The following is a 15,177-nucleotide window of genomic DNA, read 5'->3' on the forward strand; positions in this document are numbered from 1 at the left end:
ACATAAGACAGATAAAAACGTGATTGCTTTGCTCAGCATCATGTGAAAACCGCACGTGTTTTTGCCCCCACGTCAAGTAATGCTAATTCTAAAACTCTAGTACTAAAATTCTGTGGTACCGTAATATATTCTAACCTGCTAAAGGAGTGATCTTCTAGTAGTTTTATACTGGATAAAATTATGAAAAAATCTATCTGCCATCGAAAAGATGAAGTAAGGATCCCACAGAGTGCAAGGGGGAAAGCGGGTGAAGTTGGAAGTTTCTGCAGAGCTGTTGGCACGTCCTGAACATGTATGGAGATGCCTTCCCCAAGATGGGCCCTGTGGGCCTGAACAGTAGTAATTCTGAACTCTGAAAAAAGAGTCACAACAGGAGGGGTTTGCTCCAGAAAGCGAGCGTGAAGACCTGCTCCACTTTCTGGGAGAGGGTTTTTTTCCCCTTGCTGGAAAGGGGTCCTTACGATGTCCGTGGTGCAGCGGCTGGGAGCAGGGTGGCTCCTGGATCACCTCTCCTTCATCAACCAGTGCGGCTACGAGACGCACGGCTCCCTCGCGCACCCTCCTCATGCTGCTCTCCACACTTGTGCCCCTTCTGTTGGCCGCCTCTGTGCTGCTTCTGCCTGTGCTACCACCTGCACATCGAGAGATGATCCCCCGCCTGGAGACGCTCTGGAACCGGAAGGTAAAAGAGGAAAAACAAGATACGTGTTTCGGGAAGAGTTCTTTGATGTTTTAAAGCCACACATCGTGGCCGCTGCTCCGGAGCGACTCTGCCAAGGCGGCTCTGAGGGGAGCCCCATGGACACCAGAGGCAGCGGCATGGAGCAGCGAGAAGGAGCCCAGGGTGACACTGGAGATCTTGATGCCAGTGCGAGGAAGGTATGTTGTCCATAACACTGTGGTCTGCGGTGGTATTCCCTGCTAAATAGCCTACCGTTAGCATCACCTTGCTGTTTTTTGTCTTCTGAAGTTGTGTAGGAGAGCGTGATCTTTGCATGAGAAACAGAAACATTTCCATGATAATTTTTAGGATCCACATATATTACAAGTGTTGACAAGGATGTCCTTGTCTCCTTTATGTCACTATTGTGCATCTTGTGATTCACATGCAGTAGGTTGCTTGCAAACTATTCTGATGTTGCTTGTGGTCATGGGGATTTAAACAACTAAAACTGTGGTAGCTGTCGTGAGTCCATATTAACAGATAGTGTGAGTTTGCTTGCAGTTTGTTCGGTGTTCATGCACTTGCAGTATGTTCATGAGTGTTCAGTATCGTTCCTTATGGACCAACAAAAATCAAGGGTCAGAAGTTTCATCAACAAACATGATTATGAAGACCTGGTTAATGTTCCCTCGTTCGTAATAAACTGCGCCCTGCAACTAAACAGGTACCTACTAGTGTGAGCTCAAAGACATGAGAATGATCTGTGGTGTGTGCTAGATACCATGAGATTCCAATGCCTGTGAGCAATGTAAAATAGCTTTGTTAAGCTCTTGTGTCTTCAGAATGCCTAGAGATTTTAAAATAGTGTTTTTTTTCTTAATACCTTTACTTGTGATAGAGACTGACTTTTTTTTTTCTAATTTTATGAGTTGATATGTTACTTAAGTAATTTCATATATTTTTTTTTTCTTTCAAGTATCATGGTTTATTTATTTTCCCTGTTTGCTCATTCTGCAGAAACGCAAAAGAAAATGTGCCTTCAACCAAGGTGAAGTGGATGCATTAGAATACCATACAAAGGTGAGTTTGAACGAAGACACATTTTGCAGGTACATAGTACCAGCAGTATATGGAATGCAAGATGTGGTTGCATGTGAGTCCTCTTCCTGTAGCTTGTTTCATTAATCAAATGGTCATCTCTCCAGTCCCCAGATGAAATATTTTATAGGTAGTTAACGTACAAAACAGATGTCAGACTGCAGCTGAGAGATTTCAAAGAGCTGGGAAGTATGTTCACAGGGTGTCTTTAACTATTATGCCTACTGAACATTATATAGTGATGAATTTTGCTTTGAACTAAACAGTGTGAACTTTTAGTGAACAGAGTGAAGGCAGAGTCATCTTTGGCATATCAGGGTACTCTGTTGGGGTTATTCCATACTTCTGTGACCAAAAGTGCTCCATGTCTCACTTCCACTAGCGAGAAAGATATATATATATATATTTTTTTCACCTGATATTTTACATTTTGATATTTATACAAATTAATCATCACAAATTAATTAGAAAGTGGGTCTCTTTCTAGGCTCATGTTTGTGGTGTACTGGTAGAATTATTATTAGTAAAGCATAATAATATGTCCTTGAACTGTACTCTGCAGAGAATGATTGATGTGTACATACAGCTTTCTTCGGAAGTGATGTGAACTTAAACTAGGACCTACACTTCATTTTTTTTTTTTTTTCTGTCTGATAGTCATACTTGACTTTTTGTTTAATTCTGTTTCTCATGGACTGTTAGGTAAATAACTCATTTTTGCTTTTTGTTGCATAGCAACAAGCTCATAGTAAACAAGTAATTTGCTGCATTATAGTGTGGGGATCCCGTAATTATTCTTACATATAAGGGAAGCGTGTGAAGAGTGATAGAACTTTGTAGTTCATCCTTAAGCATCAGATTGAGTGTGCAAATCATGAATCACAGAATCGTAGAACGGTTGAGGTTGGAAGGGACCTCTACAGATATCTATTCCAACCCCGCTGCTCCAACAGGGACACCTAGAGCACGTGGCACAGGGTGGCATCCAGGCAGGTTTTGAAGATCTCCAGGGAAGGAGACTCCACAACCTCCCTGGACAGCCTGTTCCAGGGCTCTGTCACCCTCACAGTAAAGTTCTTCCTCACATGGAGATGGAACTTCCTGTGTTTTAATTTATGCCCGTTTTCAATGATTTCAACATTTAGCAAGGATCTTTCTCCGAATCTGCAGATTCAGAATGTGCTTTGATTCATGTCCTGTAGATGTTTGAAAGACCATTTTCTCTTCCTTTGTATCTTTATGCAGATAAGGGAACTAATTTGGGAAGGCACTTTGCATTTAGTCCAGGAAGGACTCAAAAGTGGGTTTCTTCACTGCGCTACTACAAAACTCCATTGCAGCAAGAATGTTGTTCCAGGACCCATGGGCTGTGGGTTGGCCGAATTGTGTGAAATGGCAAAGCAGTTTCCAGCTATAAATGACAGTGACCATGAAGCTGTACGAGCAATAGATGACAAAACCTTCATTTTGGAGCAGGATCTGCATTCGTGTGTTATAGAAAACAACTCAAGCTGTGCAAAGATGATTGTGTTAATGGGCCAGAAGTACTTGGTGCCACCAAAAAGCAATTTTCTTTTATCTGATATTTCATGTTTACAGCCACTGCTGAATTGTAAGTATATTTGAATACTCTGCTATATAAGTGTTCTCTGTAGTAGTTGAGTAGCTAAAACTTTATTTTTTTTAGCCAGTAGATTTAATGTATGTTTTTTTTTAAAAATATTTTTTTCTAATTTGCCTTTTCAGGCAAGAAAAAGTATGATGTAATTGTCATGGATCCACCCTGGGAAAATAAATCAGTTAAAAGGAGTAACAGGTAAATTTACTACGAGTTTGTATTATTATACCTTTTAAAACAGAAACCATGCAAACTTTATCCTCTTTACTTACATGGGTATAGTTTAGCTTTTGAGTGTACTGATGCAATCCAAGACCAATATATGTGCAAGACTAACTTAAAATAGTAAATATTTTGGCACTTGCCTATCTTTTCAGTGAAATCCCTGTGACATTTTTATAGACTTAAATGTTTTGGATCTTTTTTATACCTAATATTTGCAGGATTGGATCTTGAATTACCCATCTGGTGAGAGAATGTTAGAGACACTTAAAGGAAAAATCTGGAGTCAGTTCCTGGTCCTGGGGGACCTTCAATACTTGTTTTATATTAGTAGTTACTTTAGTGGCTATAAAGCTCACTAAAGTTAAGTGTAAGTATTACCAGGCCTGAAGAAAGATTTAGAAGATTGATTTAGAAGTTTTAGGTGTTTTTCAGTCTGATGGGAAGAAGAGGATTTTACTGCTGCATTATCACGTTTCCTCAAGTGTAATAGGAGCTGGTCCTGAGTACTGTGGTTTATGAATTCATTAACTTGAAGTTTTCTGGGCCTCTCCACTGAGGAACATCAAGTTTATGCCAGTAGGGCTCCCTTGACGACAACAAAATCACATCTGTGTGAAAGAAGGGCAAGCAGAAAATGTGGCCATACAACTTTCTGGAATAAATACTGATGTCTCTGATGTCTACGTTTTCTGTACCTATTGAAACATTATGGAAACATAATTCAAAGAAAGAGAGATTAGCTATCAGGTCTTACTTTGAAAGCCCTATGAAAACCTCTAGAAAGTTGGAGGTAAACCCATTGAAGTGTAATTCTTTCCTGTGCAAGTAACTAATGAAAATTTTAGCTATTCACAGGCATAACCCAGACAGCCTGTTCCTTCTTTCCTAAAAAAAAACATGCCTGAAGGTGGCAGAGCTATCACTACCACTGTCCCATCTTGCTGTTCAGACACTGCTATATCCAAACTCGATCAGATTCACTTGCTAAAACAAAAATCCATTTGTGCTTTCAGCATAGAACTGCAGACAGTTGCTCATTCAGTCAGATACCTCTGCTGACTGTTGGCTTACCTTTTCTCACTTTTTCTCAGATACTAAAAACACTGCAAACTGAGAGAAATGTGTATGTTAGTAAGAAGTCTTAATTTTGTTTATGTTAGAAATATGGCTATGCGATGCAGGAGGTTTTATTTTTTAGTGTATTTTTTTTATTGCTCTGCTTTTTAACCTTCAAAACCAGGGAGAATATCCCTCTTACCCTGCATTTTTGCAAGTATAATTCCACAGGTACCCAAGTATCTGATGCTTCACATGCTAAGCCTCAAGTCTGTGTAGCACTAGACAAGGAACCACCTTGTTCATGGATATGTATATATATTTTTCCCCCTCCATAACCCAGATGTGAAGCACTTGTTTTCTCTAGGATCTAGTCCAGGAAGTATTTCTGGGTTTTATCTACACTCCTTATTTTTGTTACTGTTCTCATTACTGTGTTGTACGGGGATCCTTGGTACCCAGATGATGGGTTGTGGATTCCAGCAGGCCATGTGTCACTGTCTGCTGATGCTGCAGTGTGCCTAGGTTCCCCACATCACTGGCTCACTAATAATGTAGAGCAGAAGAACAGGAGAAAATGGTAGAGCAGGACAGAATCCAGAAAAAATACTGTAGTCCCCACCATAGAACAGAGTTAACCCAAAAGTATGGGGAATTGTTCTGAATAACCCAGAGAAGCTTGACAGTGAGTGGTAACTTCAAATCCTGAGTGAGTTTTGCATTCAGCTTGAGAAATGATTGCTCTTTTATGATCTTTTAGCTCAGCAGTCAAATTAGTGTTGCACTTGTAAATGGCTCCCCTGTCATTTTCACTCGGAGGAGAGATTATGTATTATGAAAAGTGAATAAGGTTATGTGGACTCCAGTAAAAAGAGCTACTTCAATTAAGTAGCTTTGTTATGGCACAAGGTGAAAGTTTTGAATTACAAATGATAGCTCTTAAGTTAAATATGGTCTTTTAGGTTTCTTCACAATCAGAATTTCCGCCAAAAAAAATTATTTGCAGAAATGGAAGAGAAATATGTAGATAGAGATTCTGCTCAGCAGCATACACCTGTGATTTTTATCTCGGCAGCCAGCAGATTTAGCCACTAGGTGGCATCCTGTACCCATCATTGCAGTATCTTTATGCTGTTGGGAGGTATCTCTCGAGGTGGCCCAGACGTGTAATTTCTTTATCTCTTTTTATCATACATCAATAACATAAACATGGCAGAAAATAATAATTTGCTTTCTCTCTGTTTCGTCACATAGATATGGCTACCTGTCTTCCTGGCAAATCAAGCAAATTCCTGTGTCATCACTAGCTGCTCCAAATTGTCTGGTAGTCACATGGGTGACTAATAGACAGAAGCACTTAAGGTTTGTTAAGGATGAACTTTATCCTCATTGGTCTGTGAAAACACTTGCTGAGTGGCACTGGGTAAAAGTAAGTTCCCAACTGCTTTTGTTGCTTTCTTGGGGACTAAGGAATGGAAAAAAAAATCTAATTGAAAAAGAGATGTGAGAATTTTCCCCTGTGTATTTTTAACTCCTTTGTGTTAGATTACCAGATCTGGAGAATTTGTATTTCCTTTGGATTCTTCCCACAAAAAGCCCTATGAAGTTCTTGTATTGGGGAGAGTTCAAGGAAGAGTAGAGGAAGCCTTAAGGTATGGCAGACTATTATGGTAAATATATTTTTGGGGAGGCTGCTATAATTCTCTTTGTATGTGTCACTGGTGTAATGGTGTAATACTGTGTAATGCCTCATGATCTCGATGTCACCTTCTGGTTGATTTTTTTTTTTTTTTTTTTAAGCTGGAAAGTGCTGCTACTATTGGGATGAGGAAAACTCTCTAGTGAGATTAAAGGATGGAAATAGATTTTGCCGTTTGTCCTTACATCTGCCTGTGTTGGGGGACTGGCTCACATAAAGGGCAAATAGGCAGAGCCTCTTTTGTTGGCAGGTTCTGTCAGACCATGAGTCCCTCACACAAGTTGAAGACTTTTTGGGGCTGTTGGTGCTTTTCTGCAGGTGAAATCCAACAGGCATGTGTTGACTGTTTTTTCATCTCTTCACGTGTTTATTATTAGCCTTGTTTCCTTTAAAGCCTCAGTATTTCATAAACTGTCCTTTTAGTCAAACAAATACTTCGAACATTATAGCTGAGCAACTTTAACTTTTGTCAGACTTATCTGAAGTTTGGCTGTGAATGAGCATTCTGTAGTTTATCTCCTATCTGAACTAGCTCCATGAAAGCTTCAGACTGCCTTACATTTTGTGCTCTTCATTCTCACGTTAATCTTGTTCTGGCTTATACAGCAGGAAATCTGAAGAGGTACTTCCAATTCCAGACCATAAGTTAATTGTCAGCGTGCCCTGCAGTCTGCATTCACATAAGCCCCCTCTTACTGGTATGTTTTTGATAATGCTAAAGTCTAATGTTTCTGTAGAACATTATACTTGGATATCTGAAATGAAGTATCTAGAATCAGGAATCAGTTACTTTCCGCATGCCAAGCACTTTTGCTCAGTTAGACTTGTTGATTCTCAACATTTCTAAAAATGTCAGACACCTTAATCTTTATCTCAGAAAATGAGTATAAAAAGTAGAAATTTACTGTATGAATTCTTGTGTGAATGCTTGGATAGGTAGGTAAAAAAAGTTGCTTTTTTTTTTTTTAATATTTGGGAACTTGCAGGAATGATTATAAATCTGTATGTAGGAAGGTATCCCAAATGACTTGAAGTTCTTTCTTGGGAAATATGTCTTTGGGGTGATATAAAATTATTTCTGCATGAGTTGCTTATACACTTGCAGTACAGATGAAATCCAAAAAATTAATACTTATTTTGCTAACAATTTGCAGGAAATAAAACATACCTAATTAATTTCCCAGAAGCCTTATTTATTTTACTGGAATCAATGCGGTGACTTCAACCAACTAGTTAGAATGAGTATGAATAATTGCAGCTTTTCCTAGGGTGTAGTCCAAAGGATTTGAAAGTTTTCGTATTATGCATTTCTACATGCCCATTGTTCTGGAGAAAATCTACTTTTGGCTACTTTTCTCAACGGGTAGTCCTACTTTTATCATCATAGTACCTGAGTTCCTTACAATGATAAAGCAAGCAGTGTGTTTAATACTTGTCATAAGTGTTTTCCATCCTCCAAGGGAAGAACTTTCCCCCCCAAGGGGAAAAGTCTCAGCAGATCTACAGATATTCCAGATGCGTGTGGTGCTATGTATTTATGTCAGAGAAAGCAGGTAGAAGAAATGTACACTGCTGTTAGAGGAAGACAATTGTAGCCTATGGCTGACCCTGGGTATGTTCCTTTTGTCGCACTGACAGGCTTTCCTTAGCCTGTTCCCAAATAACAGACATCAGTTAGGATGCTAGTTTTAACAGTTGTTTTAATACTTCCAGGAAGGGTTTAAAACTTGCATTTTGGGCTTCCACATGTATACCTATTCCAAGACTAGTAATAGGCGTATATTTTATTAAGTAAAAAGAAAAAGAACAGTTGCAGGAGGATCTGCCTGCTGTTCTCAGTTGCAGGAGGATCTGCCTGCTGTTCTGTTGCTACATCTTTAAGAATTAGGTTGAGTGCAGGATTTGTGTTGATTTAAACTAAGGGTAGGATAGTGATTTGTGAGGCAGCCACGGAGGGCTTATTCAGAAAACCAGCGCTTAGAAATACACTTGGACACAAACAGGAAACTTGTGAGATATCCAAGGGTGAAGCACAAGACCTTGTGTGTTAGAGAGCTAGTGCCAGAATGGTCCTTGCGGTACCGAATCTAGAAACTGTATTGATATGTCCCTTATAAATCATATCCCTGAATGAGTTTGGAATAAATGTTATGCTGCTTTTTATATATGTATTTCTTGAGTCTGCACTTAAATGCCAGGATTTGATATCATTGTGCAGTATTTCTAATGAGTAAACTTACTATTGAACTGTTTCAGTGATCTTTCACATTAAAAAAAAAAAAAAAAGAGTGTTCATCTACATTATTGACAGCTTCATTCAGAATAGGATCATGGAAGGAAATCTGGACTATAAAACAAAACCTAGACTCCTGACTTCAGTATTGTGAAGGGTATTACTTTAATGATCAATATTCTTGGCCGCTAGAGAGCAGCTGAGCTACGTCCTAGTGTGGTTCAGAAGAAATTTGAACAGAATCCGAGGTTTGGCAATGAGGGAGAAGGACACTTGATGAGTCACACATGTTCTTTATGCTTTGTTTAAGTAGTAACAAAACCAAAAATATTAGTATTTACTGATGCTGCCTGGCACTTTATTTCTTGTTACTGCTATAAAATCTGTATGTTGGTACATATGCAGCCACTTAATGACTGGATATAATAGTTTATCTCTCTCAGGGAAGAGGAAGATGCAAATTAAAGCAAGCCATCAAAAAGGGACATTTGGGTTCCTGCAGTGCATTTAACTATGAAATCGCGACTGTAGGGGTTTTTGATGCATGTGCTGTGTTTAATGCTTAGAGCTTTAATATGTCGTTGTAAATGTATTTAAACTGCTTTATGCAAATGCATTAAAATGAAATTTTATCACTCATGGGCTTGATTCAAATAACAGCAGGTTTTCTTCCTAATTCAATTCAGCGATGCTGTTAGAAAACCTGGAAGGTATTCTGCACCATAGACATGAAGCAATATTGAACTTCAAATGTCTCTTCCCCCCTTCTGCCTAATAGATTTGTCTTGTTATAGCTGTCTCTCCTCCAATATTTAATGCATTTATTGCTAGAAGTAATATGTCCATGTAGAAGTATGTCCAAAAACCTTGGGCTCAATTCTAGGACATGTTCTAGCTCCTTTATGTTTTCCAGTGAAAGAGTACGGTGGGAAACAGTGGTTAAACCCGCTATGGGAAGTCCAAACCATATTAGGCTGTGTAATAAAGATTTCCTGGATGTAAAATGTATTTTGTTTTTCTTATATACCTTGTAATCTTCTACTATTAGAATTATCCATGAGAGTACTGACTTGAAGCTCAGGAAAGATGCAAAGGTGCTAAACCAGTTATTTTGCCTGAGCTGCTGCTGCCTTCCCCCCCCCCCCCCCGTCTTACTCCAAACAGTCATTAGAGAAACTGGGTAATAAGGGCCTCCACATTGCACTCTTTGGAAGGTGTACTACGAAATGTTCTCCCTTGCATGGCTCACAAATCGGACAACAAAAACCCACAAAGTAATTTTCACTTTATATGCTCACTTCGCTGTTCAGAACTTGCTGTGTAGGTAACAGAAGTTCAAAAGCTAAGGTGAAGCAGTTGCTTGTCTCAAAAATAGTTCCTTCCTTTACTTTTTAGAACATTTTTAACAGCATGCATCTAAGATGCATGTTTGGGATGCAGCAGGTATCCTGCCTGACCTCCTGTCTGCATCCCAGAAGGAAGTGGGTTTCCCAGAAGACCCGTGTAGTGTCCCCCAGAGCTTGCTGCCTTTGTGTATCCTAGGGCATCAGACACCTAGATGTCTGAGTTGCCCTCTGAGGGTTTATAACACCCGCAAGTGATCATGAATAATATGTTTAAACTGTTTATCGTTAGCTTTATCAGTAAATGAAAGGAAATAATTGTAAATAAATAACAAGAACGAAAAATACTATCCCTATTGTAGAAAAATGAGTATTTAATTTTTCTACTGATGCAAGTCCTCTCACTTGTTGTCAGGGGAGAAACTGCAGAGTTTGCTTAAGGGCTTCAAGTCAGATTCTTGTGTGTATTCAGATAGCCTTTTGATGATATAAAAGCCATAAAAAACCCTAGCAAAAAGGCTATAATTTATAACTTTAAATAGGAGAAGTTGATGTTCAAGGAAACCAATATAATGAGATTTTGTGCCAACAAAATATTGCCACATTATTGCCCTCTTGATATGCTAATTTCCATTGCAGTGAAAGTTACTGCCTGATGTGATTATGTAAATACCCATATCCAAGCAATGAAAAATCATACTCTAATGTTATCTTAAATTATATGTAATCTGGCTCTGTTTCTTCAAAAGGCTTGTGCTGAATTACTGTCTCTCTGGGAGTAGGAGAGAGGGAGATTCCCAGGACTTCCTATTTAAATTCTATGACAAAATCGATTCAAAAATTGGCACAATCTTGTTTCTTGCTGAAATAGCCTATTTCTTGGCTACGTCTTTTGTTTTCTGGCCAAGCAATCTTTAGCCAGATTCTCTTTGAGAATAATTTCTCCCTGTTGTTGAGTCAACTACGGAGTGGTTTGTTGTTTGTTTTTAAATTTTCTCTCAGATGTGGAAGTGTTTTGTGTTTAGTAGTAACTATGTTTGATTACCATACTACATATTGAGATGATATTTTTAATCTCTACATTTTCAGAATATATATTGACATTTATGTGCTTTTAATGAAACTTTCATGATTAAATGATTACTTCTTCCCCTGGATGCAGATATAACACATAAGATGATTCAATTTTTATATAGAAGGAAGAAGGTCACGTAAATACCTGCATATAGCTCTGCATGGTCTTATGGCCACTTAGGTCAATAGAATACCTTAAGGATTTCAGGGTCTGCTCACAGAGAGCTTACTGAAAGCTTTGGAGCTTCGCATTCTGCAATATTTCTCTCCTGTTTTGTGGAAAAAAGTACATCCTCCTGCAACATTTTTTTTTTTTTTGAATCAAAGAATGGTTGAGGTTGGAAGAGACCTCTAGCGATCATCTAGTCCAACCCCCTGGACCTGAGTGGCATCCAGGCAGGTTTGGAAGATCTCTGGAGAAGGAGGCTCCACAGCCTCTTTGGGCAGCCTGTTCCTAAAGCCTTTGTCACCCTCACAGTGAAGTTCTTCCTCATCTGGAGATGAAACTTCTTCTGTTTCAATTTGTACCCATTACGCTTTTTTCTGTTGCTGGCCACCACCAAGAAGAGTTTAGCCCCATCCTCCCTACATTCTCCCCTCAGGTATTTGTACATGCTAAGATCCCCTCTCAGTCTTCTCTAAGCTAAGCAGGCCCAGGTCGCTTAGTCTTTCCTCATAAGATAGATATTCCAGTCCTTTAATCACCTTTGTTGCTCTGTGCTGAACCCTCTCTAGAAGTTCCCCATCCCTCTTGTACTGGGGAGCCCAGACCTGCACCCAATACTCCAGGTGCTGCCTCGCCAGAGCTGAGCAGAGGGGGAGAATCACCTTCCTTGACCTACTGCCAGCGCTCCTCCTGATGCAGGCCAGGATTCCATGGGCCTTCTTGGCCACGAGGGCACATTGCTGACTCATGGTTAGCTTGTTGTCAACCAGGACTCCCAAATCGCTCTCCATGGAGCTGCTTTCCAGCAGGTCAACCTGTCCTGGCGCCTGGGGTTATTCCTCCCCAGGTGCAGGACCCTGCACTTATCCTTGTTCAGCCTCATGAGTTTCCTCTCTCCCCAACTTTCCATCCTGTCTAGGGAATAGGTTTTTTTTTTTTTTTGGAAGACCTTTGTTAGAATGTTGGTAGCAAGTTGTGCCTCAGCAATTCTTAATGAAATAGAGCTCTGAAAAAGAACAATGCATTATTTTTTGGTTATGGTGGGTTTTCAAAATGTTACAAAAGCAGGACAAGTGGTATCTAATTAGGTGGACTCTGACACCAAACAGCAGTGTAGCGATGTGTTACAAGTCTTCCATCAGAAGGTATGCTTTGCTTGACATCTACAAGACTCTTCCTTGTAAATGTTGGATTTGTTTAAATGTTTTAGCTTGCCCCTAAAAGGAACAGGTTTTTCAAATAAGATTCCTGCTGGCTGCAGTATTCTCTGGATTAAAGCTGCCTTGGTGATAACCCATCTGTGCCATTTTCTTGACATTTGTTAAAAATTGGAGGAGGAAAATAGTTCATTTGCTGTATCAAAATATAAGAAAGTCTGGAAACACCCATTGCAAAATATTTGAGAATAAATTTTGAATGGGTTGAAGCTTTTAAGGAAGCAGTGGTATAGGTAGGAAATGCATCTGTGGTGGGCTGCCACCTATGAGAATGAGAATTGGATGCTCCTATTTCTGCAGCAGGAACAATCCATGACTTGAGCAACTGAGATCTAACGAAGGGATTCTTTGACTGACAAACCTGATGCAAAAAGTCAAGCTTGGATTACACTGCCCCTAAAAAGCCATGCTGTCTTATGCTCTGATGTGTGTTGATTAGATGTATTTCTGAAAAGATCAAGTTTGAAGGGACCAGCTTGAGTGATATAATACTGGATTTATGTAATTTGAGCTACAGAAATGCAGAAACTTCTCAGAAATTTGTGGAAAAAATGAATAAGTTTTCCTTTGGAAAAGGAGAGTGATTTCTTGGGTTTTGTTCTTTGACAACCGCAGAATCCACCCCTTGTATTCCATGTACCTTTTATAGATACGTTTCTCAGATTTTCCTACTCTGTTATCTTGCTATATTCCTTAAACCTTTGCTTTACTGTTTTGCTTTGTTTTATTTTAATATATATAATATTTTTATAGCTTTTTCCTGAGACCTTGATAAGAATTTCTCTGATTCACCCACAAGCTAAATGGATCTGTATGACAAGTAACCTATTTAACAGTAACTGTATTTGCAATAGTATTTCTCAGGTGAAATGCAATAACCAAGGTCTTTTTTTCTCACTCCCAGAATACCAGTCATAGTCAGTAACACAATTGATGTTAATGATAGGTTTCTATTTATTATTATTTTAGATTTAAGCAGTATAAATGCCCAATTATAAAAAAAATGAGATTTACATTACTGAATTAAAGAACACAGTTATAGAGATATTTATTCAGTTGCCAAGTTGGTGACAGGGATAGTCCCTTCATTTTTATAGTCCTTTGAGAGCTATGCTCATTTAAACTGGTATTTCTTATTTTACCTTTAACAGTTATCATCATTAAATACTTTAATCAAAGCAGGATTTTTTATTTATTTGTGTTTTTTTTTAATCTGTTTTTACTTTTTAGAATTGTTGTCCCCATGTTGTAGGAGCTGAGTCAAGTCTTTGGGAGATGTGTGCTTGGTAACAGTGAAAAATTCAGAAGTCATCTATGTAGATACTGAAATAAATCCTCATTCCTTTTCTCTAAATGAAAAACGATAAATCAAGGCTATTGAAGGCCTTGACAGTATTGTTCAAAATCTCAAGGGCACGTATTTCAAATGACTTTCTGACTATAAATAGTCGAGCTGGTTGATGAAAATCCTGAAATTAATTTGCTGTCTCTCCCTTTTTTAATGAAACATTCCCTTTTTTTTCATCTGCTAACAACACAGGGGAGATTGTTTTTCATTTGCTTATTGTTGTTTTTATTTGTACCTTTTTCATTGTTATCCTCATCCTTTTTTCTTCTCTTGCACAGAGGTTCTGGCAGAATTTGTCAAGCCAGGTGCAGAATGTCTGGAGTTGTTTGCCCGCAACCTTCAGCCTGGCTGGACCAGCTGGGGGAATGAAGTTCTGAAGTTTCAGCACATTGATTATTTCACTGTTATGCAGGATGAAAACTGATTTAGGGCTTTCAGCTTAACTCACAAATTTCCTTCCTTCCCAGCAGGCTCTAGAACTTGCTTTTATTACTGATAGGGCACTTGGAAGGTAAAAAAAAAAAAAAAAAAAAGAAACCATTTGCATTTCAGTTAAAATTCTTGAAGTGACAGAATATTTATAGTATCTGCATTTGTTCCTTTATTCTGACCTTAGTAAAATAGCTAATTACTAATGTTAGAGTGCAAGGTGATCCCTGATTTCTTTCCCAAACTTCTGGGAAAAGCAAAAACAAAACTATTTTTTATATTCTTTTTGCAGCTGACACAAATCTGAGCATCATAAGCGCTCCAGTATCATACTTGGATGGTAATGCATTATTTTTAAAGAGTGACAGGAGAAGTAAATAGTTCTAAATTGGATATGTTTCCCCAAAGAAGGTTGGTGTTTGCAAAGAAATGGATTTTCAGCAAAAATAATTGTAAAGACAGCATATCCTCCTACATGTTTGTATCTGTTTGTCTACCTCTGAAGAAATAACAGGAGCCGTGCTTGTGTTAATTGGCACATGAATTGTTGGCTGAGCACATTTTATATAAAATTACACTTTTAAAGCAATCAGCAATTCAGTTTTTCTGTGTATGAAGTTAAATTCTCAGCATCTTATAAATTCTACATTTTTAAACATCTTTAACTGAAATTTTAACAGAATTTAAATATAATTTCTGTTTCATTATGTTCCTGAAAAACTAAGTTATGCAAGTGAGTCCTATGTTTTAGCTCACTTTTTTTTTTAAGATGCATTTTATATTTTCTTTGCTGTTCTTAAATTTGTTTTGAGACTTGGGAAGCTCTACCTCTTATTCATTTGCAGTCATAGAGCCAGAACTGGTGAACAAGCTGGCTTTTCCTGGTGGCAATCTCTTGAGCTGTTAAAACAACCGTTTATAATGGGGAACAAAATGCATTGTATGCTTTTTAAAATTCCATTCACTTTTGGTAGTAATGGGCTATTAAAGTTTTATTTAAAACTTTA

At 38.4% G+C, this 15,177-nt stretch overlaps 1 protein-coding gene across 2 annotated transcripts; it reads left to right on the forward strand.

The window, feature by feature from the left end:
* The first annotated feature begins 448 nt into the window (after window positions 1-448).
* METTL4 (methyltransferase 4, N6-adenosine) lies at window positions 449-14,332 on the forward strand. 2 transcript variants are annotated; one of them, XM_088524116.1, is made up of 8 exons: window positions 449-879; window positions 1,682-1,744; window positions 3,008-3,374; window positions 3,509-3,578; window positions 5,916-6,090; window positions 6,207-6,313; window positions 6,967-7,058; window positions 14,020-14,332. In XM_088524116.1, the coding sequence occupies exons 1-8, from the start codon at window positions 463-465 to the stop codon at window positions 14,163-14,165; spliced, it is 1,437 nt and encodes a 478-aa protein (XP_088380242.1). In that variant the 5' UTR covers window positions 449-462; the 3' UTR covers window positions 14,166-14,332. The 2 variants fall into 2 exon arrangements, with proteins under 2 accessions (XP_088380242.1, XP_010220649.2); XM_010222347.2 differs by having other exon boundaries at window positions 6,970-7,058.
* The last annotated feature ends 845 nt before the right edge of the window (window positions 14,333-15,177 follow it).

The sequence above is a fragment of the Tinamus guttatus genome, unplaced genomic scaffold (assembly GCF_059628265.1).
Source record: "Tinamus guttatus ecotype Peru unplaced genomic scaffold, ASM5962826v1 Tinamus_guttatus_pri_ptg000203l, whole genome shotgun sequence".
NCBI classification, from domain to species: domain Eukaryota; kingdom Metazoa; phylum Chordata; class Aves; order Tinamiformes; family Tinamidae; genus Tinamus; species Tinamus guttatus.